At 41.6% G+C, this 27,771-nt stretch overlaps 2 protein-coding genes across 5 annotated transcripts in view; one reads left to right on the forward strand and one right to left on the reverse strand.

The window, feature by feature from the left end:
• Positions 1 to 24,832, reverse strand: part of PTCD2 (pentatricopeptide repeat domain 2) — a 29,105-nt gene extending 4,273 nt beyond the window's left edge. Inside the window, exons 1-9 of one of the 4 annotated variants that reach the window (XM_054714302.1) lie at positions 24,715 to 24,832; positions 23,322 to 23,414; positions 18,969 to 19,098; positions 14,111 to 14,228; positions 11,754 to 11,832; positions 11,250 to 11,341; positions 8,984 to 9,097; positions 7,561 to 7,635; positions 1,099 to 1,212 (exon numbers count right to left, since the gene is read on the reverse strand). In XM_054714302.1, coding sequence (XP_054570277.1) covers positions 1,099 to 1,212; positions 7,561 to 7,635; positions 8,984 to 9,097; positions 11,250 to 11,341; positions 11,754 to 11,832; positions 14,111 to 14,228; positions 18,969 to 19,098; positions 23,322 to 23,414; positions 24,715 to 24,826 — 927 coding nt within the window. In that variant the 5' untranslated portion in view covers positions 24,827 to 24,832. Of the gene's footprint in view, positions 1 to 1,098; positions 1,213 to 7,560; positions 7,636 to 8,983; positions 9,098 to 11,249; positions 11,438 to 11,753; positions 11,833 to 11,926; positions 11,975 to 14,110; positions 14,229 to 18,968; positions 19,099 to 23,321; positions 23,415 to 24,714 lie in introns of those variants that run through there. The other 3 variants (XM_028139622.2, XM_028139623.2, XM_054714303.1) reach the window with 3 other exon arrangements.
• A 119-nt stretch (positions 24,833 to 24,951) lies between these two features.
• MRPS27 (mitochondrial ribosomal protein S27) overlaps positions 24,952 to 27,771 on the forward strand; it is a 78,430-nt gene continuing 75,610 nt past the window's right edge. Inside the window, exon 1 of the mRNA XM_008161912.3 lies at positions 24,952 to 25,024. Coding sequence (XP_008160134.1) covers positions 24,952 to 25,024 — 73 coding nt within the window. The remainder of the gene's footprint in view (positions 25,025 to 27,771) is intronic.

Consider the following 27,771-nt stretch of genomic DNA (forward strand, 5'->3'; position numbering starts at 1 on the left):
ACTTATAATAATTCCTCTTTGTGTGCCTAAGCCATCAATGTGCACATGGATTCATTTGTTTCATTTTGCTTTCAATTTTTAGAAATTGCTTCTTTCTCCTCATTTTTATTTGTGTTTTAGAAATTTACAAGGCATTTATTTAGTGCCATTCGTTTATTTATTCGGGAGTTAAAACAACAATTCTAATGATAGAACTTTATTATGGTTTAATATCTGGAGGTTAAGTCTTCCTACCTAACCACGTGGTATGTTTCATTTGTTTCAGTAATATTTTTTTAAGATGAGAGATACTATAGCCCATTGTTTACTGATGGGGATGATCCACAGAGAAAGGGATGTTAATGATGCCCAACTTCTGGACTGGTGCCCTGGGGTGGGTCAGAGGGGATGAGCTCCAGGACACAACTGGGAGCAGCCGCCATGGCTTCGGGAGGGAAGGCTGAGCAGACAGGGAGAGCACAGGAAGGCTGTCGATGGGCAGCACTTCTCCTCTGATTGCCTCTGTTTCCTCCACGAGGCAGGAAGCAAGCTCATCAACTGAGAGTGAAGAGTGGGGAGAAGGTACTGGAGGCTTGAGAAGAGAGGAATTAGAGGGCTGAGACCCATGAAAACAGTGTGGGGGAAGAATAATGTAAAGGGAACAAGTTTTCCTAGCATTTTAGAGGATATATTCTACTTGAAGGAAAAAAATCTTTGTACCCACAGAGAGAAGTCTGACAACAGGAACAACAGAGAGGTTGCCCTGTGTGACCATCTCTCTAAGGAGATGGCCTTCTTTGGGTTTTCTTTTTTAAAGATTTTTTATTGATTTTTCTAGAAAGAGAGGAAGGGAGAAGGAAAGAGAGAGAGAGAGAGAGAAACATCAAGAGAGAAACATCAATGTGAGATCAAAACATTGATTGGCTGCCTTTTGCACACCCCCTACTGGGGATCAAGCCCGCAACCCAAGTATATGCCCTGACTGGGAATCCAACTGGCAACCCTTCAGTGCACAGGACAACACCCAACCAACTGAGCCACACCAGCCAGGGCAAGGAGGGGCCTTTTCAAAGTGTGCCCTTTACCTTTTAATGATTTCTACAGCAACCACATACTCACCACTTCTTCTGAGAACTTAAGTTTTTTCACGAATTTTGATACATTTTCCTCTGTGGCATCCTTTAGTATATCTATCAGGGTTTTCAACATATTTGACTGAATATGGATCATAAGCTGAATAAAAAGAAGACAAGTAAAACAAAACAGAGCCAGTTACAGAAGCCTATATTTATAGGTATTTATCCCATTTTCATGCTATTTCCTAATCAGTTGCTTGCACAAGTTCAAAAAAATGCTTCAAATGCATGTCCGCCAGACAAAACTTGTTTTCCAGTGACAAATTAAAGTACCACAAATGCAAGACTTGCCTAAGGATAGAAATGGAGAGAACACAGATTTGGGGCTGGATTCCCAGCACGGGCAATTATTAGCTGTGTGACACTGGCCGGTACTTAATCTCTCTTTCAATTTCTTTATTTGTAAAATGAGGGGGGAAAACTTTACATCTCACATTTTTAGTTATTGTGAACATTAAATAAAATGCTAGCACACAGGTTTACTCAAGTAACATTACTATCACTTTCTTCCTATAGCCTCTAGATTCAGAGGCTCTGACAATCAGACAATCTCGGCTCTGGGGTAAATGATACCTTTTCCTTTTTTCATTTATTAATTTTTGGTTGAGAAATTCCAGGAGAATAGGCTGTTGCAGGTAACAGTGGAAGCTGGTTAAAATCCTAGTGAGGCACCTCTATTTAGGAACTTTCAAAACTGGGCACTGCACCTGGCTTTCAAAATGGTATTACTAACTACCTTCCATCAGACAGAAACAACACATTTCCCCCCCTTATCACCAATATTTATTAGAACAAATATAGAAAAGTTTAAATAAAAGGAGAATAACTCAGAATTTACCAACTAATGTTAACCATTGTTTGTAATTTCATGCATTATCTTCCAAATATATTAATTTTTCCCAAATTTTGATTCTCCTTTTTGTCAATTATCACACAAAGAACATTATCTTATAACATTAAAAACAACATTTTAGAACAAAAGGAACTCTCTTTTATAATGATGAATGTGCATGTATAGCAATCCATCATATAAACAAAATAATGCATCAAATAAATTAACACCATGCTTTATCATATTGATAAATGTGCATACATTTTTTAAAAAAACTTAATTTCTCAGACTTAATCCCCAGAAGTGAAATTACAAAGTCAAAAGCTATAAACATGTTTAAGGGCTCTTGATCCTTAGGAAAGGTAATATTTTTGGAAGAGAGATTCCTTTTATATACCAAAACCAGCTAAGTTCTCTCAATAGTCCATTTCTAACATTTTATGTTTGTTGAGCAATTGAATAGGATAAGGGGTTATCTTTGGTCCTGCAGAACAGAATGGAATGATCCTAAGTAGACTAAATCCCAAGGCCCTGATCTAAGTTCAGTGTCCCAAAGCACAGGCAAAATCACGAGCATACCCTTTGTTGGGGGACAACCCTCCAGGGTCTCTCACATTTGAGCAGAAGCAGTGATAGGCTTTCTTCCAAACTATCTTCTCAAGGATGTTTGCATAACCAACAGTCTGGGAAGACCGACACAGTGTCTCACCCAGAGCAAAGGGCAGGGATTCTTACTGCCCATTATAACAGATTTGGGTTCCTCAAATTCAGGGTTCCTCTCTTAAAATGTAAGACCCAGTGTGTACAAGAGGCATATAGACCTTCACATCACCCTATGTCAGTGGTCGGCAAACTCATTGGTCAACAGAGTCAAATATCAACAGTAAAACGATTGAAATTTCTTTTGAGAGCCGAAAACTGACTTCTGCGCATGGGCCACGAAGTTTCAATTGCACTGTACGTGCGCGCCCGCACGTGGTATTTTGTGGAAGAGCCACACTCAAGGGGCCAAAGAGCCGCATGTGGCTCGTGAGCCGCAGTTTGCCAACCACTGATCTATGTAACTGAGGCTCAGGGAACTGATGCAAAAATGCTAATATTCTTGCTACTCCTGTTGCTGTGCGTAAACAACGTCCTTCACTTCCTGATGTCTTATGTACTCTACCAGCACCCATGAAACTGTAGCAAGCTAACTCATAATTTGGAAGGAGGGTAAAATCTCCACTCTTAATAGTTCTTAACACGCTTGTTAATAAAAACTGAATCTGGTTGGCAATGAACTGTCCTGTTGAAGTCAAGGACAAGTCTACTTTTGTTATACGCAGCATCTCCAGTGCCTGGCACCTGGTAGACCCTCAAACTAATGAAGGAGAAGGGGAGCACAGCAATTTTCAATGATAAACCTCCTGCAGCTCCATCTACAAACTTTTAATGATGTGCTCCTGTAAGATTTCAACTTTTCTTCCTATTTTTTCCTAATTTCTCTCCTTGCCTCCAGCAACTATCTCTGATTCAGTAGGGATTTCAAGAGTAAGGTTCAATACCTTATGAATATACTGATGAAGAACAATATAGATGAGGCAGTTACTGATGAAAGACAGAGAGAAAATTTAAAGCTAGGAGTTTGTTTCAAACTGAGGTCTCAGGGTGCTATTAAGAAAAGCTAAATCAGGGCACAGCACATTGCTTTAATCTTACAGATGTCAAACAAACGGCTAGGAAAATTGAATTAGCAAGGAGTAAGGGAAATTTGGGTAAGAAAAACTATTAAAAGAACACTTACTTCCTACCCTCTGATTTTCCGAGGCTTTGGGAAATGCTGATAAATCATCAGATACCTTTGACCAAAAAAAGAAGCCCTAAACATGCCAGAAATTTGCATTTCTTTATTCTCTCTCTTTTTTTTTTTAAGTTTGCTATATTTGAAGTAGAATATCATAGTGTGGTAGAGACTGCTAGTTTTCTAAACAATATCTATTGGCCCTTCTTTTTTTGATGACAGAACCCCCTAATTTTAACTGATGCTATGACGTATGGAACTCAAAAGCTCTATTTCTCAGGTTTCTTTGCAACTAGGTGAGGTCACAGAATGAAGTTCTGGACAATAACTTATAAATACCAATTTTTGGTTGAGACAACTGGGAAAGCACCCTTAAAAGGTGCCAACTTCTTTGTCCTCTCCAGTCTCCCTACTTCTTGCTGGAATAGCAACACAATGGATGGAAGTCATGTGCTTAGGATGGTGGTGTGGAAATACAGAAAGAGGCTGGGTCCCTGAGGATATCATGGAATGTCACACCAGACCTAGACTGACCACCTCTGGTTTTCGACATGAGAGAAAGAGAACATCTCTAATTTGTACAGAGTCCTGTGTTTTTAGAGTCTACATTGCTCCCACCCTAAAGCAATTCTGTATACATACAGGTGAGGTGCTGCCACAAAAGGATTTATGAGCAGTGAGTCCTGTCTCCTTCCCTACCTCTGCAGCCTAACTGACTTCCCAGCATGAGCTAGAACTTTAGGGTGACCTTGGTAAGTAGTAGAAAAGGGCATTAAAGCATTCACCTGTGTCAATAAATAAATTATAAAAGCAGCAGAACTAACTGCTTGTCAATTCCCTTGCAAGGTAATTCAATTCCAAAATTAGTCTCCATCTGGAGACTACCAGGTTTCTAGAGAAATGATTAGAAATAAAATACAATCAGTGGAAAGTTACCCTGTGTTGGTCTCTGATACTTTCAGACATATTTGAAAGTATAAATTAATCCTTTGATATTGAACAGCATTGCTAAAGAGGGGGACATAGTGCTTTTGAGATGCATGGATTTAAATTTAGACAAAAAGGGCAAAGTCAACATAGATGTGCTTTGATTTTACCTGATTTAGTTCAATATATAATACATATAGCTGGGAAAATGGGAAACCAGACCCTCTGGGTCATATTGGCAGCAAGAGCAATTTCAATGAAAAGAAATTGAGGGGGAATAATTGGGTAAATGCAAATTCCAACTGGCAGCAGAGAAAGATTTTAGTATAAGGCATAATTTTTAAAGTAGATCGGGAAAAAAATTCATTTATTCTTGCTATTACTGATTGAACAGACTCTCTACTCAGCCAACTTGTCAGGTTTCCATTTCTTAAAAATTAACAAATTGTCCTTAAGGATTCCAAGTAGATGACTCAGTTTTGGAGAAGGTAGGCCCATTAAATCATTTTTTTTCAAAAAACCTGTTCTAATAACAGAGACCCAGAATCTGAAAGATTATTAAATCTGAGAATGTCAACCATTTCTTTTTTCATCAGTCCTGAGGAAGATGAAACAGGCTTATATTGAAACTAGAGGCCCGGTGCATGAAATTCATGCACAGGGGGTAGGTCCTTCAGCCCGACTTGCACCCTCTCCAATCTGGGAGCCCTCAGGGGAGCCCTCTCCAATCCGGGAGCCCTGATGGCTTAGGCCCACTCCCGTGGTTCTCTGCTTTCTGCGGGGCCTGGCCGCTCTGCGCCTGCTGCCCAGAGGCTCTCCATGGCCCAGAGGCCCTCCGTGGCCAGGGTGGGACGCTTGCCTCGTCACTGAGGCAACAATGCAAACATCCCACTCCGTCTGCTCTGCGCACTGCCCAGAGGCCCTCTGCAGCCGCTGCCCAGAGGCCCTCTGTGGCTGGGGAGGAACGCCTGGGGAGGAACGCTTGCCTCGTCACCGCGGCGACAAAGCAAGCATTCCGCCAGGCCACTCACGCTGCCCACTCTCAGCGGCCACCCCCCCCCCCCCAGGACTGGGGGACTCCGGTGGGGCTGAGGGGACTGGGCACCGCCATCTTGTGGCTATGTGGGCACCACCATCTTTGTGATGGAGTGATGGTAAATTTGCATATTACCCTTTTATTAGATAGGATATGAGAAATTTAGATTGGACATTTTGAAAAATTTCCCAAGTGAAAATTTTAAACAATAAAACTATCTTTAAATTTCCTGACAACATATAATTCTGTGACCCAATCCATGGAGAAGATGATTCATAGTCAAGATTGGCTCAAGGTTCGTCCTTGCCTGAATCATGCCCATTCCACCACATTTACCAGCTGCCTTTCCTTCCAGCTCTCAGAGAAAAGGGGCTGGTCCAGCGCCTGGCTCGTGAGTGCACTTCCCACCTGGCTCAGATTTCTCCTCCTATTGTGAGTGGACAGCTTCACTCTCAACAGGCTCATGTTTTACTTCCACCAAAGCACTTTCTCATTTGGAAAAAAAAAATTACTACATTTTCATAACAACTGTGAGAGACAGTCAAGGACTGAACTAAATGAGGAATCTAAATGCAAAGGCACGGAATATGTGCACAAAAGCAGGTTCCATTTTTGACATCCAGTCCTATGTTCTTTTCATTATTCAGGAGGAGCAGAGAGTCCCAGTCCTGGAGAAGAGACATAGCCCTTATCCTTGCAGGTCTGGATCGGGGAGACCCTGGGCTTTGCAGTCAAACAGATTTGTTGGTGTTAAAACCCCGACTCTGCTATATAATTAACTGTGAGAACTTGAGTAATTTACTTACCCTTTGAATCTTCATTTTCACATGTATAACATGGAGACATATTGTCCTGACAATGTTGTATAAAGTAAACCAACAAATACAAAGTATATAGGATGGTACCTTAGCTAAATTATATTAAAATCCTGCCAATCTCACTCCCTTCAACATCTCACCACCAATCATTGATCCCCACAAACTCATATCAACTCTAATAGTCCACATAAAACTCCTCTCACCACACTCGCCTGTATTTCTTTCCTAAGATGCTATGAACCACTTGGAATCCTAGCAATTCTACTCCTGTCCAATCATGAAACGAGGGTATCTGCAGGCCACTCTCTCTCAGGCAGTTACATACTTGGGATCCCCAGAGCTGCCCATATCCAGTAGCAAGCACGGAAGGTAAAATACATATGGCACCTGCTGGAAGAGGAGTCTCCCAAGTCTGTTTGGCTTACTGGCTGCTCAAATGGCCTGACTTCTGGATTTGGGACCTTTGCCACCTTGGCCTCCAAGACCTGCTTGAGCCTCTGAGCTTTTCAGGCTTACCCACTCACTCTGACCTGCAGTTTCTGCTTAGGCACCCAGTCCTGGGACAGGAAGGGGTAGGTGACTCTATTCACCAGGGCAGATGGTCCATGGCTAGCTAGCAGCATGAGAATGAACACAGACATTTATTGAGTGAGCACTATTTTATGCAGCACAGATATACTCCATGAGTTAGGTACATGGATAAGATACAATTTGCACACAGGTTTCTCTCAAGTCTTAGTAAAGAGACTGGAGGGTCTATCTCCCTTCTCTCTACATCTACCACCTTCTGTAGTCATGTGTTAATACCTGTAGCATTTAGCCATGTCTAGTATCTGAGCATATCTACATTTCCCACCTATTAACAAACTCCTGGAAGCAAAGGCTGTGTTGACTCCTCTCACAGGGGCCATACTGTAACTTTCACAGAGCTCAATAAATGAATAAATTGAATGAAGCCCTTGGGAGATCAAGTCATTGTGCACAGACAAAAACTCTAAACATCATTTTAGTACATTTCTAGCCTTTCTTTAAACCATAAAGAAGTCACTTACATTTAAATTAGCACAGATTATGCTTTCTGGTATCACGACTTGAGAAAAAATAGATGCAGCTTTTTCCACTTGGTTCTGGAAAGAAGAAAAATAAATCATGCCCTAAGTCACATGAACGTTACACTGCTATCATAAAGATCATTTAAAGATGTCGGGATATTCCTGTTCGTGGTGCACCAGGGTTTTGAGATCCACAAAGAAAAAGAGTTTTTTGGTAATCAAGAATGCACATTCTATAAAATGTGTCCAATAGTGTCATGTTACTAAATGTTTTAATACCCTACCAAAGTTCCAATTTTTAAGAGGGAGGCATAAAGTTTACATTTCCCCTTCTCCCACTGGAATGAGCTTAAAAAAAAAACACATCACACCCATCTTTGACAATCTCTGACATAATTAAAGCATAGGAGAAATCTCAGACCACAGAAGAGGTGGGAATCCTGGAGATGGAGCACAGGTTGTCTAAAGAAGCAGCGAGAGGAGACCACTGCTGCCTTTCTCAGAAAGAGCCCACAGAGTAATTCTCAGTGGTGAGGGGCACAACCTGAAGTACAAAACCTAAATTCCCATTTACAATTATGGTAACAGAGTTTAGGACTAGTAATGAGAAGTTCTCTGGATCCGTTTGGTGGCAAAGATGAAGCTAATCAAGGACTTATATAGATAAGCCATATTTGCAGGAAGCAGTATGTCACTATGGCAGCAGCAAAGAGACATTTCATTGAAAACCAATTCCATGCCCATTCCCAATGGCCAGGGAGAATAAAGCCTGTGCATATTTGTAGCGTAAAATAGTTCACATTTTCTTAGACTTTGGAGTAGGACATCTTGGGAGGGGCTCTTTAAGGGAGGTATTCCAGGGTTCCAGCTTTAACTCTCGTTCACTGAGGTGTGAAGATAGGGAGGTCCTGTCTTCTCTCTGGGCCTCAGCTGTTTGCATTTGTCCGGTGAGAGGGGGAAGCTAAAAGATCGCTAAAGTATTTTCCAAATAAGAGTACTTGGGTCTAACTATGAACTGTATGATGGACCCTAATTCCATAATTGGCTCATTGTGGGAGTCCTCAGTCATCTGAGGTGTTTCAGCTTTGGAGAACATTAAATTACACTTTCTCTAAGAACATCACATAGTAAACAGATTACTTAAAATTTTCATTTTCATTACTCGAGAAATTTCTCTCAGAGGCCATTGACCCTCCATAAGATCTTAGCCAGCCCCTTCAAAACAGCAATGCATGTCATGCCCTTAACTGTAAATGGAAACATTCTTTGGAGGCATGGGTATAGATGCAGGTTGCCATGGCACCAAAGGCATTGGTCTTGTTATTTTCTTTGATACAGCCAGAAGGGAAAAATAAATAAAAGAAATGAAAGTGGTAACATCCTTCCCATTCCCAATTCACATATGGGCACCCCGAAGCCTTACCTGATTCAGAGCTAGTGCCACAGCAAAATAGGACGCTCTCCTGGGAAGGACTTCTCCTTTGATTAGGGCTTCTTCCCTTAATGTAGTGCAGACTTTAAAAGACTCAGGGCTATTCTAGAAGGAGATGGGATTGTTCAATCAATAAATGCCATGAAGTTTTAAGTTGAATAAAATGATTAACAGTGCTCAGTATTTCAGATTTCCTTTTGCAAGAATATCCCAGAGCCTATCTCAAGCCCATTAAATGATTAAGAACCATATAGACTATTCGCAAATACACCAGGTTAACTATATGTTAGCAGCTCAAATCTAAACTAACTTTATTTTTAAAGCTCTTTGTCAATTTTCTGACTTGGGGCAGTTTCACCTTGGGTGAATGGGTTTTTACACATTAGTCCCATAACATGAAAGTATAAAGATTCGGCCTGCTTCTGTATCACATAATAGAGGAAAGCTCAGCAACACAGGACAACTTTTCCTGAGGGGATTTCCAATCTGAAAATATCCACGTAAGTAAATACCTGAAACCATGAACACCAATTTGAACATTAATCATGAAAGAATCCCAGAAAATCAGAAAACTTAAGAACAAAAACAAACAAAAACCCCTCCAAGAATGTGAATGAAGCACAAGCCAGCAGACAGCAATGGGAAAGCTGAATCCTCTCCTTGGTTCATGCTATAGGTAGACTAGGTTATGAGAGCGGCATCAGCTTTGCATCTATGTACAACTGTCATGACACAACTCACAACTCACAACTCAAATCCTACAGTAAATCCTGAACTTGACGAGAGAGGACAGTTCCCAGAACTGGCCTGGAACTTGGAATGGCTGAGGAGTTCGATTTTCACCTCCAGATTCCACTGAGTGAAACACGTTTTTCCTGGGCACAGCACAGGGGAGAAAAGTCAGTGGTAGAAGTAAATTCTCCCCACTTCAGTATACACTCAGGGAGGCCTCTCTAAGTAGGTCAGAAAACTGGGGGTCACAGTGCTGAATAGCTGACGCTCACGCGCGGTGAGTTCTGCTGGCTTCTGTTTCACAGGATCACAGGAAGGTGTGCCTGGAAAGGAGCATCTAAAAACCCAGGGGCCAGCAAACTATGACCCTCAGGCCAAATCCAGCCTATGGCTAACATGTTTTTTACCCTTTTAAGGTTTATAAAAACACAAAAAATATGTGACAGAGATTACATGTGGTCCAAAATATTTATTATCTGGCCTTTTACAGAGTAAGTTTGCTGACCCCTGAACCCAAGCCCCTCATTTCACAAATGAGGAAAGTGACCAGCTTAAAGCCAGTTAATGCTAAAATTGAGACTAGACTCCAAGTTTCTCAATTTCCACGTTAGTTTTCTTTCCACTGCAACCCAACTATCTCTCTTGTTTGGGAAAATTGATACTGCTTCACCTTTCAGGGAAGTCCAATGGCCCATTTCTTCTACCTTGCCTGGTGTTCCTTTGTTTTCACATGAAAAGGTTTTGCTAAGTTTCCAGAGTTTAAATGGCAGGAATGACTATTGTTAAGCATGGAATCTTAGTCAAAGTACTATTTCAGTTATCATCCATTCATTCATTAAATAATGAAGAAACAGTTTCTCTGTGTAAGAAACAATCCTGATACAGTAATGACATATGGACTTATAAGTCATGCTTTCCTCAAAGAGTTCATTTTAATGTCACATACATTTATTAAAGACTGGTTGTGTACCAGGCACGGTGTTAGGTGCTGGCATACCAAGAGGCCTTAAGGAGCTTACACTCTAGTGGTATAACAGTGGGCAGTGTTACAAGTGTCACATACATGACAAATAGCTTAGCATTAGGGATGTTGGAGGAGATTCCAACTTAGGTGATTACAGATAAATTCACGGATGAGGACAAAGTAGCCTTGAGTTTGCCAATGAAGGATGTAAGGTTTCCATGGGCGAGGGCCACAGAGAAGACTGGTCTAGCCGAGTCCAGCAAGAGCCTTGTAGCAAGACCACTCGAAAGCAGAGCTTGAGCCCTGCACACTGTTTCTTGTTTCACTATCTATACAATTGCCAGGAAAGGGTGAAAGTAATGAAATTGCTTTTCCCATAATAAAACTGTCTGACATGGCTAACTTAAGTTTTCTAAAAATGAACACATTTAAAATGGAAATATCTGTACCAGATGGAAAACTGATTTCCGAGGAACTGAATTTTACTGCAGAGAAAAAATAACAAATCCTTTTTCAAACACTATCCACAATGTTCTAAAGGTTAATAGGAGATAATCTTACCAGTTTATAGCAAATTGCAAAAGCAAGGACATAGGTATCTTTGTTGAACTTCACATCTTGGTTTTTCATCTCGATCAATACTTCCAAAGCACCTGCCGAAAGTCAGGAGAGGGCCGGCTCTTAAGTACAGTCAAGTGAATTCAGAGTCCTCTACTGCTGATACGCAGAGTTCTAATCAGCACCATCCACTGAAAGGTGTATTTAGCACAATCAAAGCTATCTATCAAAGTCATTTAGCAATGAACTAAATTTCAAAATTAACAACACAGGAAGAACTAATATTTAAAAACCTATTATAATGTCAGCAAAAGTAAAATCTGGGGTGTTTAGTTTAAGGCATGACATAAGATGCAACATGTTTTCACACATAAAGAATGAAGTCTCTCTAATTCAGGTACTCATCAGGAATGTTAAGGTCAGTTTTGCATGGTCCATTGCTTTCTCTAATGGGTATACAGGCAAAGAGAGCAGAATTTTTCAGCGAACATAAACTATAATACTTACTTTTATATTTGCCTTTGATAAATAACATGTCCATCAAAATATTGAATGATGTAGAGTCTGAGAAGAAACCTCGTAATTGCTAATGAAGAAAAACAATACAGTCTGTTTAAAATTTAAAACTGTTAAGGGATTATTATCATCCTTATACTGCACCTTATCTGTCCAGGACTTACTTTTGTGCACACCTTATTCACTGGGCCTCCTGAATTCTCTAATAAGTTTCTGATACACCAAGGATTTCTTTTACAAAAAAATTTAAATGCTGCCCACTCTATTGGGTGTCATGCCTTTGGCAATGGGTATACTTAACAAGAGGCAAGAGGTCTGGTAAGAGATCTCTTCAGAAATACAGTGAAAAACATCTTCATGAACGGTGGTTCTGCCATGTTTAGGAGAAAAGAAAGCCAATCAACTCTGGTGGGGTGGTCCTGGGACCTGGGTGGCAGCATAATAGCATGAAATGGCAGGTGATGCAGGTGAGAGCATTCCAGTCTCAGGCCAGGAGCTTGGCATGTCTGAGGAAGAACAAGGTCCAGAATGAAGTGAGCGAAGGGGGGTGGCAGGAGATGAGATACCATAAAGGGCCCGCTAGATAATGATGAGGGGTCTGAGTTCCATTCTAAGTGGGATGGGAAGCCATCAGAGCAGCCCTGTCCATAGAAAAATACTGCAAGGCACAAGTGCAAGCTATGTATGTTATTCTAAATTTTCAAGTAGCCTCATTTAAAAAAGTAAAAAATACGTAAAATCAGTTTTAATAATGTTACTTAATGCACTAAATCCAAAATATAATTTCAACATGTAGACAATACTTTAAAAAAATCATTAAAAAGTACTTTACATTCTCCTTTTTATACCAAATATCTGAAATACATCATGTACAGGGTGGGGCAAAAGTAGATTTACAGTTGTGAGTATGCAAACCAGTTTATTCCTGTATTATTTATTATTATTTTCCAAATGAACAACTGGAAACCTACTTTTACACATATAGCCACAGTCCAAGGGCTCCAGAGATACATGTGGCTAGTGGCTAGTGCACTGGCCACACCACAGGGTTCTGGGAGGGGACATAACAAGTTAGGTGGAAGCAGGATTAGGTTTTATGTCATTTGACTGGAATCCAGTTTATCCCACTCCAGGAAACTCACTCATTCCTGAATGTTTCACACACAGGTAACTAAAAACAATAACAAAACCTTACATTCACTTTCTGTTTGTTTTTGTCGCTATACTCATGGCTATGATTTATTATAGTAAAACTTTTGTCTTCTTTTAATTACAACATTAAGACCTGCTTATTGTAAAATAATACAGAACTGTTTAAAGTAAAAAATGAGAATTTCCTACACTTTTATCCCCTAAAGATAAACAGCAATTCAGTGTCTATCCTTCCATATTTTTAATACATATACACTGAAATGTAAATATGTATGTATATTTCTTCTTTTAGAAAAAAAGGGGCTCAAACTACTCCATACTGTTCTGAAACCACCTTTTCTCTGCTTACTAATATACTATGGTCATCTTTCTAATGCATGGGTATTCTTAAAAGAGGGGCAAGCCGAGAGTTAACAGCTCCACCACGGACAGAACCCTTTATAGGAAAAACAGTAAGAGGCAGAAGGACAACTTAGTTATGGCGGTCCCTAAAAATACTAACATGTCCCAGGTGGCCAGCCCCAGCCCCAAAATTTAACCAATGCTTCTGACAATAGATAAATTTATACTGTCTCAGAGTCCCAGTTTCTTCATCTATAAAATATAAATAATGATAGTATCTCGCTCACCAGGGCTATTGTGGGAAACAGATGAAACATATAAAGTGCTTAAGCCGAGGACATAGTAAATATTCAATAAGTAATTTAAAAATAATTATTGCTAATATTGTTTTTAGGAAAAGAAAATTGGAAGATGTGAAAGCATTTTAAAAAGGGAAAAGCCCTTTACAACGTGGCTTTCAACCAGAAGTAAAGTCCAAAAAGAGGAGAGAAGCACAGGTGAAGGACAGGGAAGGCAATCTTTAAACGGCAACTTGTCTTAAACTGTCCGCAGCAAAAGCTCCTCAAAAGGAGGATGTCAGTCCCAGGTGGACACACATCCAAGGTAGGTAGATACCTTGCAATCTGTACTTACACCTCTTCCACATCTGTATATAGAGACCTATACCTCTTCACAGGAACTGACTCCAGAGAAACCTTAAAAATGCGGGGAAGAGCTCATTCATTCAGCCCAGCAGCCTTTTTCTAATAAAAAATGTGTATGTGGGAGATAGATGCCTTTCCTAACATTAAAAACACCTTATTCTCAGCACAAGGAAATCACATTGGCCGGGAAGGCAATCAGAAGACAATCACCTGGTCTTTGATGAGCTCCACTGCGGAGTCCTCAAGATCCAACTCGTAGCACAACCTCATGAAAAGTGGTCCAAACTTATACTCTCCCAATGTGACATTTCTGTTCTCTACGTAGTACCTGTTAATAAAAATGACTCAATGAGCCAAACGGGACGCAGGGAAAGGAACTGACAGACCGAGACATGCACTTGGCTAGGTTTTGGGGACACAACAAAAAATGAGGTCCTCTCACATGTGGCTAGTGGCTAGTGCACTGGCCACACCACAGGGGAAGCTTGCAGAACTGAAGATAATCAGAGGAATCCTGGAGTGCAGAAATACCCTAGGTATTTAAAGAAACAAATAAATGAACAAGGTGTGTGGGAGGCCCACTCACCCTGTGAAATAAAAGAGAGGAAAATGTACATTGTAATCATCTTCTCACTTTACCAACAACCAATAGGACTGACTGAGTGGGAGCGTATGTCAGAGAACAGCAGGGGTCTTGCATTTGTGAGCCCATCAGAATGCACTGTCCCTGTACAGGCCCAACTAGAGAGGAGCAAGGGAAAGGGGTAGGGTGCAGCTCTGTCCCTGTCAAGGCTGCTTCCTCTACATCTAGGATGGCAGATGACCCACAGATGCATTTTACAGTTTATACCAATCTCTGTTTTCCTCACCTTGGGAAAGGCTTATGTGAGCTGAAAATTCAGGTTTAGGAAAAGGCAAATTTCAAAGAGAGTGGCTTGAGATTTCTTCCGGAGGCCAGCCTGCCAGTTAGAGCCACAGCTCTGCAAACTGCTGGCACCACTTCACTTTCAATAGCCAACTCTTTGTGCCTTAGACACTAAGAAGACAGTCTGGTAACAAAACAAGTACCTCATGATTACATGTAAATCAGATTTTAGCAAGATTCATTCATTATGTGAACAAATCCCAAATACCACAGGGGCAGCTCTGACTTTAAAAAAAAAACACAGAATACTCATCAACCAAAGAACTTATAACCCATGGACACAGACAACAGGGTGGTGAAGGGGCAGGGGCAGGCTAGAAGGGGTCAATGGGGAAAAGAAGGGGGACATATGTAATCCTTTAAACAACAAAGATTTAAAAAATAAATAAATAACAGAATATTCTTTAACCTGCTGAAATCACTGAGGAAAGTCATAGTCCTTCCTAAGCTTATATACTGCCAAATAGAATGGCAATGTGTACTTTTAAAGATACATTTCAAATTCCAATTATAGAAGCTACAAAAATATTCACTGCTTCATTACAACAGTTAAGAATTAAGTTATATCGCTGAAACCGGTTTGGCTCAGTGGATAGAGCATCGGTCTGCGGACTGAAAGGTCCCAGGTTCGATTCCGGTCAAGGGTATGTACATTGGTGCGGGCACATCCCCAGTAGGGGGTGTGCAGGAGGCAGCTGGTCAATGTTTCTCTCTCATCGATGTTTCTAGCTCTCTATCCCTCTCCCTTCCTCTCTGTAAAAAATCAATAAAATATGTTTAAAAAAAAAGAATTAAGTTATATCAAAGCATCAAGTTGTTACATCTTAAATATATATAATTTTTATCAGTCATACTTCAATAAAACTGGAAAAATAAGTTATTAAAAGGCAATGTAGTGTAATAAATAAGAATTTTTAGACTCTCATTCTAAAATAACAGTCCAAATCCCAGCTCTCATACTTATTAACTGTGTAACCATAAGCAGATTAATTAATCACTTCGGGCTGCAGTTTCCTTATCTGTAAAATGGAGCTAAGAAGAGAACTCAGAGTTTTTGTGAGGATTAAATGAGGCAATATGGCTGGCACACAGCTAGTCTTCCATATAAAATATAAGACATGCTGAGGAAAACATCTTTAAAAATCAATATATTTCAGTAAGCAGTCTCATGAGAAACTTATGCCCGATTAAAAACAAAACAAAACAATTTCAATGGCATTTATTCTAATTAAAAGTCCAGTTAGAGGATCTAAAAACCCCTCTATAAACCAATATGGTCACTATTAGGATGGGATTAGGTTGCTCATCACTTTTGGCCCAATAAAGGCCTTTTATTTCAGCTCCCTATACTTCTCCCCCAGCCGTGGGCCGCCTGTCTCAGAAGAGAGGGGACGGGTTGGTTAGGCCCTGGCCCACCCATCTTCCCACTTGCCCAGCTGTCCACAAGTGGAGTGAAGGGCAGCAACTGAGCAGAGTTATTAGCATCAATAAAGGATGAGTCATACTTTGAATGTTCACAAGAAAAACAGAGTGGAAAGAGTGTTCAAATTTTTATCCTGCTTTATTTCTCTTTTAAACATCTGATAGCTTTGGGTAGTAAAGCTATCCAGAGGGTCTTAAATGATTCAACTACATAAGATTATTTTCTTTACTTAGCTTACAACTCTTATTTTTAATGGTTTTAACTTAATCATTAAAAATAATAGAATTAGGTTTGCTGGTATAGTGTGATTATAAACCACAATAACTTTCAGAAAATAACCTGGCAGCTTGTTATCCTGACAAGCTTTAAAAGGTTCACTCCCTTTGAACCCAAAAAGGAAATAAAGAATAAGTTTTATGCATAGAGTTTCACCAGTATAAATCATGGCATTATTTATACTGATGAAAAGTTAGAAATCATTTAGACATTCAACAGCAGGGGCACAGTTAATTAAAATACCAAACATACAATGGAATATGGTATATCCATTAAAATATGATTCCTAAGCATATGATTAACAAGCAAAAACATTTATGCTATAATACTAATTAGAAAACAAGAAAATATCATTATATATATATACATATGTGTGTGTACATATATACACACATATATATATATACACATACACACACACACACACACACATACACATATATATATATACACAGTAATAATTACAGCTATGTAAAATAAACCCTATCAAAATCATAATACCTTTGTATGAAAATAATTGGTAGGGCCGAGACCGGTTTGGCTCAGTGGATAGAGCGTCGGCCTGCAGACTCAAGGGTCCCGGGTTTGATTCCGGTCAGGGGCATGTGCCTTGGTTGCGGGCGCATCCCCAGTGGGGGGTATGCAGGAGGCAGCTGATCGATGTTTCTCTCTCATCGATGTTTCTAGTTCTCTATCCCTCTCTCTTCCTCTCTGTAAAAAAATCAATAAAATATATTTTAAAAAAAGAAAAAAGAAAAAACAAAAGAAAATAATTGGTAGGGATGTATTTTCTATCTGCAGTTGGAAATCCACGATGTTAATTTACAACTTAAGTCACATGTGACTTTTCGGTGCCCCAAGTCTTGTGTTGTTCAAGGGTGAAGAGTATATGAAGATATTAACAGTGGTTTCTGAGAAGTGGTAGACAGGCCCAGAGACGGCCCCCATCATTCCTCCTCTCCCTGCATGAGCAAGCTGCTCCATCCATCCATCCGAGGTGGAATCCTTTCCCTCCCCGTGAATCTGGGCTGGCAGGGCACTTGCTTTGACCAAGAGCATGCATCAGAAATGAAGCTGTGCCACTTCTGGGAAGCTCTACAAGGCCTGCAGCTTCCACCTGACCATGGGCTAGTGCAGCTCCAGCTAGACTTACGGATGGTGAGACACTATAAGGAGAGAGAGGGCCATGTGGAGGAGCACTGAAGCATCGGAAATGCAGGTGAAGCCTTCTTGGACCTTCCAGCCCAGCCCAGTGACCTGCAGATGAGCAAGTGACTTTAGTCTAACAAAGAACCGCCCAGCTGAGACGGGCCTCAATTCCTGACCCACAGAGCTCTGGGAAATAATAAATAATGGCTGTTTAAACCAGAGTTCTGGCGTGGTTTGTTATGCAGCTAGAGACCCCTGAAACAGCAGAACTTGGAATATATTTGTTCTTTCTACTTTTTTGGTGTTTTTCTGTACTTATTTTTTAATTTTCTTTTTTAAAAATAACAAATTTTTTCACATTATAAAATTGCTAATGTTCACTATAGACAAGTTGGAGAAATCAGAAAAGTACACATTTAGACAGACAAAAAATATAAAATGTGCAATTCCCAGAGAACCACAGTTAACTTTTGGTATATATTCTTCCAGTATTCTATATATGAATACTTTATATTTGTTCCTATAAATGTATAATATAAATGCAGGCCCATGTATATAAATATATCTTTAAAGAATGGTGAAAAGAAGCAATGAACTTAATTTCTTAGGAATCATATTAATTTCTGAAATTATTTTCTCCCAAGGGAGCAAAACCTTTGCTAGATTTCTTAACAGCAGACTATGATTTTGTGTGAGCTCCTTCTGACAAGGGATCAAACACAACAGAACAGGCCCCTGGAAATACGCCTGGAAAAGGGAGACTAGTTAGGAATCCACTGGTCACCCACGTGAGAGACACTGAGGCCTGAACTAAGACACTGGGAACAGGGACAGAGAGAGGAAGGCTAGAGAGGAGAGACACCAGGAACGTGGAAGCAGTCGGATTTCTTATCCTGTCAGGGAGGGAAGCAAATGAGATTAGGGGAAAGAGGCTCACAGATATCTGCCCTGAGAGACTGGCCAGTGCAATAGGAAACACAGCAAAAGGAAGCAATTTGCTTAAGTTGAATGTGAAGGGATGTGTAAGTGGAGTTAGTGAGTAGGCTGCTGATTTCTTGGGGCATGAATTATCTGTTTTTCTATCCCCAGCACCTGGCATGTAGTAGGAACCCAGCAAGTGTTTGCTAGAAGAATGAATATGAATGTCTAGAGCTCAGGGCAGGCATCGGGACAAGAGATTTGGCAGTCATCGGTGTATAGGTGATGTCTAACCTTGGAAGTGGATGAAATTGCTCAGGAAATGGAACAGAGTAAGAAGAGACAAAGGCTGGCAGAATTCTAAGGAAATGCCTCACCTGTAAATGACATGTTTAGCCAGTTCCACATCATCACGGGACTCACATAAATGAAGTAAGGTTCTCAGCTCCTCCTTCAAGATGAGCTTGTTCTGGGTCAATTTCTCCTCCAAGTTGCTTAAATAGGTTTCTGGAAGAAAGCACAGTAGGATGACCATCACTGAGTTTGACTGGGACTATCAGTCTAACCTCAGGGAGAAGGGAAGCCAGAACCTGGCACACTGCGAAGAGCCACTGAGAGGGTCTCACAGCCTCGCAGCTCCCATCACAGGCTGGTCCCCTCGAGTAGTGTCAGAGATGGTGTGTGACACAAAGCATCTGTGTCATAGGGGCAAAACCCAGGCCCCACTCAAGACTTTCCAACACAGAATCTCTGGGAACAGGAGCACAAGAATATGTATCCTATATAATAAAAGCATAGTATGCAAATTGTCCCCTCAACCGGGAGTTTGTCCGGGAGTTCAACCAGGGGGAGGGGGCCGGCCGGGGGAAGGCAGCCACTAGGGACCCTACCAGTGTACGAATTTCATGCACTGGGCCTCTACTTTTTAATATCTGGTAATCCTTATGCACACTAGTTTGAAAGTATCCCAGAGGTTTAGCCCAAACAACTGTATTTATAGGAGACTTATGAGAGGGGAAAAAAGAAAATGTAACCAAGATATCTAAACCAGTCATTGTCAGGGCACCTAGCAGGAAAACTGAAAGGAAAATGTGAACTGAAGAGGGTTGTACATGCCACAGTGGTTGACTCACATGATTCTGTGTCTCTTTCATTTGGCCCATCTTTACCTCTCTTTCATTCCTCTTGGTCTCTTTCTACTCAGTTGTTAGCATACTGAGGGACTATAGAATGCATAAGGGCAAATAAAAAAAAGTCACTCTTTTCAAGGTGATCATACTCTGTCTCTGTCCCTTGTCTTACGTCTGATCAACTGTGGGGACCATCACACCCTAAAAGGAAACACAGCTTCTTGGCATTAGGAAGGAACTGTATTCTCGCCAGAATGTGGAGTGAGATGCAAGGCAGGCACCAAAAGGCAGAGCTGTTTTCAGTAACAGAAATTGCCAAGAAAAGTCCACAGGAATTGCTCCAAGGCTCAGAACTTTGCAGGAATGCTGCTTACAGAAGTGCCATAATATACATTGAAAATGCAAGATCTGGAAGCTGAGGAAGATACTGCTCTGGATTTACAGGAAAAGAAGGCCCACTGGGTTTGAGTGGACCCTCCCATCTTTACTTGCAGAACCACATAATGGTTAAAGGTTTTAGCGATAGAAGGACCCGAACTGAAATCTAGGCTCTGCCACTTGCAGGCTATGGGGTGACCCTCGTCTGTGAGACCTGATTCCTCGTGTGTAAAGTTAGGATCATGACACCTACCTCATGGGGTTATCCTGAGACAATATACATGAAGCATTTAGCACAGAGCCAGCAGAGAGTAACTGCCAGTAATCACAGGCATTATTGTTCTTAATTTCATTCCTTCTATTTCTTCTTAGAGTTAAGAGGATTTGTTCTATTAAGTAGTTCTAAGCAATTTCCAATATAAAAGATTTCAATGGGATGACTTTACATCTTGTACTTCATTATCCTTTTTTTGTATTGTTTTTTGTTAATCCTCATCTGAGGATATTTTTCCATTGACTTTTAGGGAGAGACAGAGAGAGAGAAACATTGATGGGAGAGAGACACATGGATTGGATGCCTCCTGCATGCGCTCCTGACTAGGGCCAGGGATCAAGCCTGCAAGTGAGGGATGTGCCCTTGACTGGAATCAAACCCAGGATCCTTCAGTCCTAGGGCTGATGCTCTATCCACTGAGCCAAACTGGCTAGGGCCTTGTTAGTCCTTTTTAATAAACCTTAAAAATCCAAAATTTCAACAGATATAATTTGTATTTTAAAACTAATCAATCAAGATGTAAGTGCTTATCACATATTCATACACAAGAGGTATGGTTCCTACCCTGAAAGAGCAAAGTCTAGTCAAGAAGACAAGATATACTTATAGAAAGTTACCTGAAAACAGTGATGGAGTAGGTAACACATGACTATCTATTCTATATAATAAAAGCCTAAGCGACCATTATGGCGGAACGACCAGAACGACCAGTCACTGTGATGTGCACTGAACACCAAGGGGCAGATGCTCAATGCAGGAGCTGCCCCTGGTGGTCAGTGTGCTCCCACCGGGGGAGCACCGCTCAGCCAGAAGCCGGGCTCACGGCTGGTGAGCATAGCAGCAGTGGTGGGAGCCTCTCCCACCTCCGCAGTAGTGCTAAGGAGCAGCAAGCCGAGCAGTAAGGAGCAGCGAGCAGGCAGGTGGTAAGGAGTGAGGGGTCCCGGACTGCGAGAGGGATGTCTACCTGCCAGCTTAGGGCCTCCCTTCCCCAGCTGCTGGCTGCCAGCCAGGGCCTTCCTTCCCTGGCTGCTGGCCGCTGGCCAGGGCTTTCCTTCATTCCATGCTGCCCCCTGGTGGTCAGAGCACGTCATAGAGAGCAATTGGTCTCCCAGTCAAACTCTAGTGGGGACAATTTGCATATTAGGCTTTTATATAGAGAGATGATTAGCAGAGCAATGAAGGAAGACTGATTTCCAGAGGGCTGGACTATGAGTGAAGAGCAGCAAGAAGTGTTAAATAGGTGCTCTTAACCTTTTGCACTTGGATGTCGAGTGTGACTTGACACGGTTAGCATTAGAATAAAGGAATCGAGAAAAAAGCAAGCGAGTGCAAAGGGTTAAACAGTTGACAGTAAAGGAAGAAGAGCTAAAAAAGTGAATAAAGGCCCTGGCAGGTTTGGCTCAGTGGATAGACCGTCGGCCTGCGGACTGAAGGGTCCCAGGTTCGATTCTGCCAAGGGCACATGCCCGGGTTGCAGACTTGATCCCCAGTAGAGGGCGTGCAGGAGGCAGCTGATCAATGATTCTCTCTCATCATTGATATTTCTATCTCTCTCCCTTTCCCATCCTCTCTGAAATCAATAAAGAAATATATATATTTTTTAAAAAGTTAATAAAGAAAGTAAAAGATCCCAAGAAACCAGAAACGTCAATCAGAAAGGATATATACACCCCTATGTTCATAGCAGCACAATTTACAATAGCTAAGATTTGGAAACAGCCTAAGTGCCCATCAGCAGATGAGTGGATTAAAATACTGTGGTACATCTACACAATGGAATAATACGCCACTATAAAAAAGAAGGAACTTTTTACCATTTGCAACAGCATGGATGGAACTGGAGAGCATTATGCTAAGCGAAATAAGTCAGTTGGAGAAAGATAAATATCACATGATCTCACTCATATGTGGGATATAATGAGCAACATAATTTGATGAACAAGAATAGATTGATCTAGAGACAAATGGTAGGGGAGGGGGGTTAGAGAGCAACTAAAGGACTTGTACGCATGCATATTAGCATAATCAATGGACACAGACACTGGGGCAGTGGGGGCTTGCCCGGGATGGGAATGGCTGGGAGGGGGTGGGGGGCGGGGTTGGGCAATTGGGGAAAAAGGAGACATATGTAAAACGTTAGACAATTAAAAAAAAGAAGAAAGTAAAAGAGTGATTAAAAGAGAGGGGAGTCTTGCTGTGTTTATCAAGGAATTTAAAGGACTGGGAAAAACTCAATGTGCAGGAGAGGGGGAAAGAATGCAACAAGATTTCTCAGATGCTGACAAGGAACAGGACCTACGTGGTGATGATGCATTTTTAGCTTTTTATAATAAAAGTTTTCAGACTACCTAAAAGTAGTTTGACCTCCCATGTGCCCATTACCCAGCCTCAATAATTGCCAATATTTTGCTAATGTTTAAAATAAATCTTTGTGTTAGCCTATTGACTTCTCCAGCACAGGGTAGAAAATATGAACATGCATCACCACATATAGCACGGTTTTGTTTCATTTTATTGCATTTATATATAGTTATGTATATGGGTACTGGAGATGTAACATAAAGTGTATTTTTTACTAAAGGTTGCATCAAAAAGTGTGAACACCAGTCAACTGAAGCAGTTCCTCTCAGACTTTACTGTGCATACAAATCGTCTAGGGCCTGAGGTTTGGCATCCCAATCAACCTCCCAGTTGCTGCTGATCCCTGAACCTTTAAGTGGCATGGATCAGGAGGACTGGTTTTATTATTTCTCTGGGGTCCTGGATAAAGGGATTAAAGGAAAGCTGTAGACTCTGCAGTAGTAGAGAATGAGATGAAAGGTGCATGTCAGGGTACACCAGGAAACTCAATTTTTCTGAGACATTGAAGGAGAGACTGAATAAGGATAGAGACAGAGAAAACTTGAATGACAGAACAATGTAAGAATTAACAAAACAGATTCAATTACCTTTGGTACCAGGAAGACTGTATGCAATAGCCACCTTCTTTTGCTGAAATTCTTTTAATTTCACAATATTATCTGTAAGTAGATATCTTTTAGCTAAAAATCAGAGAAAGAAAAAGAGTAATATCATTTTGACTGTTTTATACTTCGCAAATAATATGACTGTCTCTAATAACTGATTCACTTAGTATAAATAATTTGTCTAGATAGGTACAAATATAACAGTCACCCTGGTGGGGAAAAAACATCTCCAAACTACCAGATAATGCAAATCCTCAGCAAGACAAGTTATGTTTATGTGTGCAAAAGGAGCTAGTGATTAATTGTGTACGGGGATGAGATGGCAGGAATCTGGGATCTGAGAGACAAACAGACTTTCACCATCTGGTTAAGGGACAACAAGGGGATTTCAAAACAAACAAACTAAAGGCTATTGTTTAAATGCAAAACAGGAACATCTTGTTTTGGCTTATCTAGGCAGAAGCACATAGTGCAGTGGAAAAAGCTATAGTGTGACCACTGGAATCCCCAGTCCTGTCATTTGTGAAATGAGTATGGCCTCTCACATTTGGACTCTCAGTAACCTCAAGATATATCAGAAATCACTAGCCACAACTTAGCAGAAAAGATGAGTTTGGGAAACATCACCACTTCTTTAGGATGCCAGGCTGTGCGTGGCGTGGAGCTTGGCCAGAGAATCAACCACCAGAAGAGCTCTGGGCACTGCACCAAAAAGGTAACAATAATAATTGCCGATTGGAGAGCCAGTCCATATAAAGGGTGACAGCAGAACTCTACTGTGGGGCTGCCTGTGTTCAAATCCCTCCCCTACCAGTTCCCTCTAACCTTCGGCACATTAGATATACTTGCTGTTTCCTCCCCTGTAAATGGAGAAAAGAATGGTACTCTGTCACTGGGTGTTGTAAGAAGAAAAGGAATGACTGTAAAACATTAGAATAATGCCCGATACAAGGTGTTACAGGCTGTATCACTCATCGGCATTTCCAAATTCATTTTCACAAAGACATTAAGGGGTAATTAATTGTACAGATGAAGGAACCTGTTCAAGGTCTTTCAGATTGTTAGCTGCAGAGCTGGGACTCCGCTCCCAAACTCTGCTGGGCACCGCACCCCAGGGGTACGGGGCAACGTCGCCCGCTCCGAGGGGATACCACAGCACCAAGGTCAAGACCCCGGCCCGGCGGTCCTTGGGTTCCCAGGTACATGGGTGTGCACGACACCCAGGGGTCATCGTTGCACACTCGCGCGAAGCCACGCTCGGCTGCTCCAGGCCGGTAAGTGACCGTGGCGCTGTTATTTCTCCAACGTGGTGCCCGCGGAGGTGTAAAGGTCCCTTCTGTCCCGCCCCCGCTTCACGGCGCGAGCCCGCGGATACCTCCGAGGGGGCAGCGGCAGCAGGCGGAGCCAGAGCCTCCCACCCCAGCATACACCGAGGAGCGCAGCGCCCGCAGTACAGCCTGCTTCGTAGGCCTGAGTGCGACAGCCATGCCGTCCCGGGCCGCACCAACTGCGGGAGCCGGGGGGGGGGCGGTGCGTCAGCGCGACGGGGGCCCCACCCCTTCCTCCGCCTGCAACCCCCCCCCGGTCGGCGTCCGCCTTGGTATACTCCAAGATGGCGGCCCCCATGGTGCGGCACGGGCTCCTCCTGGCGCGGAAAGTGCCTCTGCCTCAGCTCTCCCTGGCAGGTGGGTGGCTGCTGCCTTCGTGGGGCTGCTCCGTTAGGTCCCTGAGAACTCTGTTCCTTGGGTGAAAGGAGCGATGGGCTTTGAAGAGGAGAGGGGATGCTCCTGGGATCTTGTTGCTAGAGAAGTCATTTGGGATGTTCGGTGGCACAGAAAGCGGAGGTAGGGTCTCTGACCCATCTCCTTTCGTGAAGTAATGGTGTCTGCCCATCCGCAGGTGTACAGAGCAGAGGAAGTCTGGCCGTGAACGCTTTTGCGTATGACTTGCCGGGTTTGTGTTAGGGGGGTTGCCTCCTGCGGAACCTGAAAAGCCCAGATGTGTCCACCCCTGGGGCTATGAACCTTGTCTCCCTGCTGAGGTTTCCTTGGAGGGGCGTCCTAGCGTCCCCTTCACCGCCTCACATTGGCCAGAACCCCCGGTCTTCAGTTGGTGGGGGAGGTTTTCCGTGTACTCACCTCACTTTACCGGATGACCTTGGACACAATTTTTGATTGACCTTCCTTTGCGAGTCTTCTACCTTTAGACAATGAATGGGAATCGTTACTTCTAAAGCACTTGGCTATCTGCGTGGATGGCAGCCCACTCAAAACCTGTTTAATGGATCTGCTGATAAAGACATTGGAAGAAATATTTTTTAACATTTTCAGAAGCTAAATCCTGACAAGTGTGTATGATTATATGGTTAAGACAACCCCAGTCGATGTTTCAGTGCCTATTATCTCCTCTTTCCAACATTCCTCCTCTCGCCCCTATAGAAAAGCAACACATACACTCCTGCTCACACTTCTTCAGCACAGCCATTAAATATCAACGTGAGATCACAAAGTTGGCCACCGGAAGTTTTCTGAGGATGAACCGGTTGACCTAGCTGGTAAAAATATGTAATGCCACACATTTGGTGCAGTGGTATGCACAGTGCCTGGCATCTCCAGCTGTTGTAGCTATTTACAAGCATATTTAGTTATGCTTGTTCATGTTTCGATGTAAACAAGACCTTAGATGGTCTATTAGGGAGGGTATTGTGCTTGCTTAGAATGTTTGGGGACAATCATTCATTCTAACAAAGGGAATGGCGATTAGATAAGGGAGAGAATTTCCAGTTAGCATTTTGGTCTTAGTTTGAACTGATGAACTTGCAGTAGGTTATACACCTGAGCTATTATTCCAGTGTGGTAGCTACTAGCTGCATATGGCTATTCAAATAAGTGAAAATTAAATAAAATTTAAAATTCATTTTCTTAGTCACACTAGCTACAGTATAAGTGTTCACTAGACACCTGTGGCCAGTTACTACTGCATGGAACAGCTGAGAATTGAACATTTCCATCATTACAGGAAGTTATATTAAACAAGCACTGGGTTAGGCCAGAGATGAAAGGAGTCTTGAAATTAGGAAATGGAGGCTGTAGGCAAGTAATATAAATAAGTAGGATAGTGCATTATAGACCCCTCCAGATTTGAAAATGCTGATAAGGAGCCTGACTTTTAAGTCATCAAAACATCTTGAACCATTACAGGATAAGAGAGGAAAAATAGTCTACTTTGTACAAACTCACAGCAAATGTATTGTTCTGTCCAACTTTATAGAAATTCTTTGATTCCAGTGTTAATATATAGACCTTCCAACTACTATACAGAGATGGAAAGAACTTTAAATGGTGTCATTTATAAAGCATCTCAGAAAGATGAACATCCTGCTTTTAAAGGCTTACAGAAAATGGAATGTCTGTCTGTCTTAAGGTGTGAGATAGAGCCAATCTGTGTTCTCTAAACTTTGAAATTCTGGTCCTTGGAGGTATTTTTTTCAGAATTAAATGGAAAAATATTTCTTCTTATAGTGGATAGTTAAGTTAGAGAATGGTTGTGTTAAATATTGACTGGCTGAAGGATAAGCAGGTTACCAAATTACCACAAATTTGGTGGCTTAGAACAGTGGTCGGCAAACTCATTAGTCAACAGAGCCAAATATCAACAGTACAACGATTGAAATTTCTTTTGAGAGCCAAATTTTTTAAACTTAAACTTCTTCTAATGCCACTTCTTCAGAATAGACTCGCCCAGGCCGTGGTATTTTGTGGAAGAGCCACACTCAACGGGCCAAAGAGCCGCATGTGGCTCACGAGCCGCGGTTTGCCGACTATTGGCTTAGAACAATGCAGATTTATTATATTACAGTTCTGTAGTTCAAAAGTCTGACACGGGGTCTTGCTGTGCTAAAATCAAAGTGTTGAAAGGGATGTAGAATCTGCTTCCATGCCTTTTCTATCTTTTAAAAAACCATCTGCATTCCTTGGCTGATGGTCCCTTTCTCAAATATCTTCAAAGTGAGCAATGGCAAGTCAAGTCCTTATGTCACTCCTTATATCCTTCACATATCACTCTAAGGACCTAACACCCTCTTCTAGCCATCATCACAGTCAATTTAGGACATTTTCACCACCTCAAAATACAAAACAAAATAAAAACAAACAGTAAGTTACTCCCCAACTTCCCTGAAGTTTTCCTGACCCCTAACCCTCCAAATCTAGGCAACCACTAATCTGCTTTCTGTCTCTATAGATTTGTCTATTATGGACTTTTCCTATAAATGTAATTATAGAATATTTGGTCTTTTGTGACTGGCTTCTTTTTCATTTAGCATTATGTTGTAGAGATCCATCCATGGTGTAGTCATGTATCTACTTCATTTCTTTTTTTATTGCCAAATAATAGCCCATTATAAGAATACACCACCATTTTATGTATCTAT

This window comes from Eptesicus fuscus, chromosome 4 (genome assembly GCF_027574615.1).
Source record: "Eptesicus fuscus isolate TK198812 chromosome 4, DD_ASM_mEF_20220401, whole genome shotgun sequence".
Taxonomy (NCBI): domain Eukaryota; kingdom Metazoa; phylum Chordata; class Mammalia; order Chiroptera; family Vespertilionidae; genus Eptesicus; species Eptesicus fuscus.